This window comes from Protomyctophum bolini (genome assembly GCF_963924005.1).
Source record: "Protomyctophum bolini genome assembly, chromosome: 5".
In the NCBI taxonomy this organism is placed as follows: Eukaryota; Metazoa; Chordata; class Actinopteri; order Myctophiformes; family Myctophidae; genus Protomyctophum; species Protomyctophum bolini.
The window spans coordinates 342,679-350,178 of record NC_137866.1 but is presented as its reverse complement, the minus strand read 5'-3'; the positions used below and the strand labels follow the sequence as shown (position 1 = coordinate 350,178).

At 42.5% G+C, this 7,500-nt stretch overlaps 1 protein-coding gene across 6 annotated transcripts in view; it reads right to left on the bottom strand.

The window, feature by feature from the left end:
• The window catches only part of LOC308316297 (sodium- and chloride-dependent taurine transporter-like), a 48,407-nt gene extending 41,026 nt beyond the window's left edge, over positions 1-7,381 (bottom strand). For 5 of the 6 annotated variants that reach the window (XR_013964146.1, XR_013964147.1, XR_013964148.1 and 2 more), the window contains exons 1-2: positions 7,270-7,349; positions 2,388-2,473 (exon numbers count right to left, since the gene is read on the bottom strand). Coding sequence is in view for 1 of the 6 variants with exons in the window: in XM_080764821.1 (XP_080620947.1) it covers positions 2,388-2,398 (11 nt within the window). In the remaining 5 variants the exon portion in view is untranslated. Of the gene's footprint in view, positions 1-2,387; positions 2,474-7,269 lie in introns of all 6 variants that reach the window. The other variant, XM_080764822.1, reaches the window with a different exon arrangement.
• Positions 7,382-7,500: the final 119 nt, after the last annotated feature.

Below are 7,500 nucleotides of genomic sequence, written 5' to 3'. Positions count from 1 at the left end.
AAGTCAACAGTCGCCTATAACAAAGCCTGAACGACTTTTAACCCCCCCCCCCTCCAGTCCTACAAGCAGTCATTCCCTGCCTCTAAAGCTAAGTGTAATGAGTTTGCATGCTTTTTTTGCAATTTTTTTAACATTAGAGCTGATATTATGAATGGTGCTGCTGCTAGCGCAAACCTTCAAACAGCAGCTAATGGTCCCAGGGTAGATCTCTAAACCCTCAAACAGCAGCTAATGGTCCCAGGGTAGATCTCTAAACCCTCAAACAGCAGCTAATGGTCCCAGGGTAGCTCTCCAGGGGGAGCCTATTATCGTTCTGCGCAATTGATGAAGACGAACTCCGCAAAACCATATCACAGATGACATCATCCTCCTGTTTATTGGATACAATTCCCACCACCTTTCTCAAAGAGGTCTTGGACAGTGTGATTGGAGATATCCTAAAAATTGTAAACAGCTCTCTACAATCAGGTGTCTTCCCAGACTCACTGAAGACTGCTGTAGTTAGGCCCCTACTCAATAAACACAATCTTGATCCCTCTGTTTTGGGTAACTATCGACCCATTTCAAATCTACCCTTTCTGGGCAAGGTTTTAGAAAAATGCATCTCTCATCAATTGGATGTGTTTCTACAGAACAATAATGTGCATAACAAATTCCAATCTGGCTTTAGGAAAGGTCACAGCACAGAAACAGCACTTGTAAAAGTAATGAATGATTGTCTGCTGACAAGAAACATGTATCCGTTCTCTTACTTATAACGGCTGCATTTGACACGATTGATCATTCAATTTTAATACAGCGTCTGGAGCACTGGATAGGCCTGTCTGGTACGGCCCTGTCCTGGCCCTACCTATCAAACAGAAGTTACTTTGTCAATCTAGCCGAGTTTGACTCAGACAAACACGACATCAGTTCTGGTATTCCACAGGGCTCGATTCTTGGTCCTCTGCTTTTCTCCTTGTACATCTCCTCGCCATTGGGCGAACTCATTACCAATCACGGAGTCAATTTTCATTTCTATGCTGATGATACCCAACTATATCTCTCTGTGGCTCCAGATGATCCCTGTGCTTTAGACCCGCTGTTGACCTGTCTGTCTAGCATCAAATGTTGGATGAGTGAGAACTTTCTCAAGCTAAATGAGGATAAGACAGAAGTTCTCATAATCGGTTCTAGTGAGCAGAAAGAATCAATAATAAGCAGACTTGGCAACCTGACTGTAGAAAGTAACAGTAGGCTACAGTAAAGAACCTGGGGGTTATTATTGATTCTGAATTGAATTTTAATTCACACATTAATCATGTTACCAAGATTGCCTTTTTTCACCTTAGAAATATTGCACGAATCGGAGCCTATTTGTCCTTGGACGATGCAAAAACGCTAATCCACGCCTTTGTTTTTTCTCGGCTTGATTACTGTCTTATAAGACAGAGCTACAGACAGAGAGACACACCTAAAGACACTGTCTGTGATTACACACACCTAAAGACACTGTCTGTGATTACACACACCTGAAGTGAGTTTGACTCTATGGACACACTAAAAAAAATCACACCTGTGTGAACCAAGTGGTGCAACTCCCCTCTCTCTCTCTCTCTCTCTCTCTCTCTCTCATTAGAGACACAGCACTACCCCTCTCTCTGTTTCTGGCGCCCCCTACTGCTATTAATAAGTAACATACTTGCGCTCATTGACGTACACAAACTCGTGCTCATTGACGTACACACGTACACAAAGAGGTACACGGACATTGCAAGCTGGTTGTAGAAGTGGTTGCACCACTTAAAAAAACCCCACACCTACTGGGAGAAATATACAACAATGTGCGAACATGGCAGCGAGATGTGTGAACTAATGTTCTAATGGAATACAACCACCCTAAGGACTACTGCCTGTGCCAAGTAGACCACATGTAAACAGAGCTGCTGACTTTAAACACGTTTTCTGTAAACTATTTAAATAGTCTTTGAGAAACAAAAATGTTGCTTATTTATTCGTCCCAAAGACATATAGATCTTTATTGTCATTGCTTGCACCAAACAACAACAATCGGTTTAGAGCTTTGTTTGTCCCATAAAGTGTTTCAATAAAGCTTTATACCCTGTATATAACATGTATGTGACAGACACTGTAGCTCTGTCTGTAGCTCTGTCTGTAGCTTTGTCTACAACACGCTGTACAAACTTCAACTGTATTTAGTTTTTATTGCATTGTGACACTTTGCTTTGGCGACAATGTAAACGTATGTAAATCCAGTCCTTAAATCACCCGGACAAGAAAAGAGGTCCTATATATTCTCTGATTGAATCCACTCTGGGGGAATCAAATCAAAATGACTTTAATATATTCCTATATATATATATTTATTATATTTTTATAAAACTTACATTTCTTTCATGGCTGCCGTCTACTATGTATAGAGTTGTTCCTTCTGTCGCTCTCAGCTGTCACCATTCCTCTGTGCCCGAGCGCTCTTTATGCCAACACACACACAGAGAACACACACACACACACACACACACACACACACACACACACACACACACACACACACACACATGTGAGCCGACAGCCAGCCAACCAGCGGCCCGCCCCTCGGATAAAGACAATTAAATCCTATGTGTTGATTGGTCTAGCCTCCCGTGACAACACTCTCCATATACTCTCTCAACGCGCGGACTGTAAATTTCCACTTCTCACCCTCCTCCTCCTCCCCCCCTCCCTCCTACACACACACACACACACGGACACACACGGACACACACGGACACACACACACACACACACACACACACACACACACACACACACACACGGACAGGAACTAAGGCTTTGCCCTGGCTGCATGTGTCACACACACATGCCTCTTATTCATGTTGAGAGAGAGAGAGAGAGAGAGAGAGAGAGAGAGAGAGAGAGAAGGGGGGGGGGCTTGTTGGCTAACGTGTTTTGGGTAGGGGGGACAGTGGGGGGAGGGAGGGGGGGGACAGTTGACCGTTAAACACGATGTATTGCTCCTGGAAGATGGATGACGTGTGTGTGTGTGTGTGTGTGTGTGGGGGGGTGGGGGGGGTGTCTTAGCCATGCAAAGTTTATCTTTTTTTAAGTGTTGCCGGGCTCACGTAACACTGTGCGTGTGTGCATGCGTGCGTTCGTGCATCCGTGTGTGTGTGTGTGTGTGCATGCGTTCGTGTGTGCGTGCATGTGCTCATGTAGCACTGCATGGAATGTTAGCATGATAGCCATAATAACTCTCTTATGACTGCTGCATGCACACACACACACACACACACACACTCACACTCACACACTCACACACTCACACACACACATCAAGCTGCCTTGAAGCACCTTGATGTGAACTGTTTGACCCTTTAGTGAACCTGGAGGTTTGTATCAATTAGTACAGCTTAGGAACAGCTTGTATATGTATTTATACTTGTATATATATGTATATATATGTATATATATATATATATATATATATACATACATAAAAGTAGCAGATCTACACGCTTTTTGAAAAATGCTGAAAATGTGGCGCAAATCTTTGAATATATATTCTTTCAGAGCGAACATTTTTAACTCAAATCTTTGCTTCTCGGGGGGGGGGGGGGGGGTCGGTGGCCAATTACACATATTTCTGGGGGTCGTTGACGTGAAATAGTTTGAGAACCTGCACTGACAGAAACATGAGGTATTTCAGAAAACTGATTTGAAGACGTTTTATACATTTCGACGTCAGGCCACTCGCTGTATGCAAAAAGCCCACAACATCATGAAAGACACACCAGCCATCCCGCGCAAATACCCTGTTCAAACCACTCCCTTCCAAACACCCTGTTCAAACCACTCCCTTCCAAATACCCTGTTCAAACCACTCCCTTCCAAATACCCTGTTCAAACCACTCCCTTCCAAATACCCTGTTCAAACCACTCCCTTCCAAATACCCTGTTCAAACCACTCCCTTCCAAACACCCTGTTCAAACCACTCCCTTCCAAATACCCTGTTCAAACCACTCCCTTCCAAATACCCTGTTCAAACCACTCCCTTCCAAATACCCTGTTCAAACCACTCCCTTCCAAATACCCTGTTCAAACCACTCCCTTCCAAATACCCTGTTCAAACCACTCCCTTCCAAATACCCTGTTCAAACCACTCCCTTCCAAATGCCCTGTTCAAACCACTCCCTTCCAAATACCCTGTTCAAACCACTCCCTTCCAAATACCCTGTTCAAACCACTCCCTTCCAAATACCCTGTTCAAACCACTCCCTTCCAAATACCCTGTTCAAACCACTCCCTTCCAAATACCCTGTTCAAACCACTCCCTTCCAAATACCCTGTTCAAACCACTCCCTTCCAAATACCCTGTTCAAACCACTCCCTTCCAAATGCCCTGTTCAAACCACTCCCTTCCAAATGCCCTGTTCAAACCACTCCCTTCCAAACACCCTGTTCAAACCACTCCCTTCCAAAAAGCGCTACCAGAGCATCAGATCTCGTACCAACCCGTCTCAGTAACAGTTTCTACCCCCAGGGGGCAGTCAAGCTGCTGAACAGCTGACCTTGAACTGTATTGCACTGTTTTGTCACTTGCACTTTTCTTTCTGGTTTTTTGGGGTCTTTTTCTTGCACTATAGATGTTTGTTTATGTCCTGTGTATGTAAGACTGAGAGTGCTCTGAGCAAAATAATGTTCATTGTATTTATACTCTGTATGTATACTCTGTATGTATACTCTGTATTTATACTCTGTATACACATGACAAATAAACCTGAACCTGAACCTGAAATGGGTTAAACTGGGGACTGCAGATGGAAATGAGCATGTTTGTTAAAATCTGGTATATTTACACTGCATTCTTAACCCATTCTGGACGGGAACCCGTTTTGGTGTTTTAACTATAAGCATTGACCTAAGATCAGATTCATACGAGGTTTCCACTGGACACACACTGGTCTGATTAAAGTAGTAGGACAGCTAATTGGTATCCTGAGGTTAGATCCAAGGTAAAACCTGAACCGGGACATTCATTCTTCAATGAGGACTCATTACTCACTGTAGATCACACACACACACACACACACACACACACACACACACACACACACACACACACACACACACAATGAATAACTCATCACTCACTCATTACAGACAGATATGACAGAATGTCCCACTTCAGGTTTTACAATGTACAGATCATTTGAGAATAGCAGCATTTATAGCAGTGTGTGTGACATGTGTGTGTGTGTGTGTGTGTGTGTGTGTGTGTTTTATAATTGTCCCTCCAAGACATGACAGGAGAGCAGCACGCGCACACACGTACAGTACACTACACGCGCGCACACGCACACTACGCGCGCGCACACGCACACGTACACTACACGCGCTTGCACACGCACACACAGTGTGCTGCCAGAGGGGAGAGGAAAGCCAGTGTCACCGTGTGTGCGTGTCTCTCAGAACAACGCCTAATAAGGAAAGGCTTTCTTCTCCGCGCTACGCTCTGCTTTTCAAACTGCTTCACATCAACGTCCGCTATTTATTTATTTATTCATTTGCCACCGAAATGTGGACCGCCCTACCAACAGTCATTAAGACATGTGAAGTTCAACCCCCACCCCTTTCCCCCTCACTGTATATGTTTCCTTTCCCTTTATGATGAGTCCCTGTCGTTTATATACATTATGCACAACATCCCAATTCACACGTTTTTGACAATAGCAGATCTACAAGCTCACAATGTGTGGCAATTAAGGTGTGAGCTGTTGTTGTGAGCTGTTGTTTTCAAACCGCATAGCAGTTCTGAAGAGGTTAATGTAACTATAAGGTTTCAGTGAAGTTAAAAGTGTAACATTTTCCTCTGAGATGTAGAGAGACAGTAGAATGAATACTGAGTTAAAATATACATATAATAAAACACCTCAAAATGGTATATAACCTAAGTATACAGTAGGATAAATATGTACTTGAGTAAAGTGGCTAAATGTAGGATACTAGTACTATACCCATATATCAGTATATACTGTATATCAGTAACAAGCTGTATATCATAATTATACAGCTTGTTGGTGAGTAAGATTCAGTGGACGTGGTGGTGCTTTTTGGTAGGCAATGCACACACGCACACGCACACGCACACGCACACGCACACGCACACGCGCACACACACACGCTGCTACAGGCTAGCAACAGCTAAACAATAAAGTGTTTAAACGGTCAATTGAGCAGTTATAGAACTTATAGTCTCTCTCTCTCTCTCTCTCTCTCTCTCTGTTATTCAATCTCTGCATCATCAACACACTTTCTCTTTCAATATTACTAATAATGAAAGAGAAAGTGTGTTAATTGTTGACCAATCAAAACAATCCACATGCAGGTTAAAGGTCATAATATTCTGATGGATCAATCAAAACAATCCACATCAGGTTAAAGGTCATAATATTCTGATGGATCAATCAAAACAATCCACATCAGGTTAAAGGTCATAATATTCTGATGGATCAATCAAAACAATCCACAGGTTAAAGGTCATAATATTCTGATGGATCAATGAAAACAATCCACAGGTTAAAGGTCATAATATTCTGATGGATCAATGAAAACAATCCACAGGTTAAAGGTCATAATATTCTGATGGATCAATGAAAACAATCCACAGGTTAAAGGTCATAATATTCTGATGGATCAATGAAAACAATCCACACAGAAACACTAAGTTATTCTCTTACAACATTTCATTTGCACAGCTTGTCTAGATAATATTATAATATACAGTTAATATTAGGCTATAATATACAGTATTCCTGCCAACCCTCAGATGATGCTGTAATAATATTATTCCCGGACATGAAAGCAACACAGCATGGCTGATCATTCAAACGGTCCTGACGCCCCTCCTAGAAACTAAAATAATACAATAAATCACAGTTCAATAACGCCAAACTATCCACGCTGTGCTTAATGCTAAATACAACACGACATTAAAGGTGCTAAATATATATATGGGGGGGGGGGGGTGTCTTTAATTGTTATCCAATAATAATAATAATGATGCCATTATGATAAACGTGCGTTTCCAGCGACAACAAAGGAACCGCTACAAGTAGACAATTAGCCTCTAATTCTTACACTGTGAATGAAGCGTCAAAGCCTATTGTTAAACTGTGTAAATCCAGCGTCAAACTGCGGTGCAACTTTACGGTTTTTCAAACAGAAAGTAAACATGAACATAATGGGAATAAAAACATGTGTTTATTTACCTGATGTCAGATGGACTGTTTATTTATGTTCTGCTGTCTGTTCCTCCTCCTGTGTGTGTGTGTGTGTGTGTGTGTGTGTGGACCTGCTAGGTGTGCGCGCCGCTGACTGTAATTACATGCATGGAGATTATGTTGTGTGTGTGCGTAAGTGAAGCTTTTGTTTCTATGGGCGCGCGTGCGTCCACGTGCGCGTTTTAATATCAGTTTGAGTGGAAAATCACCAGCTTCTTC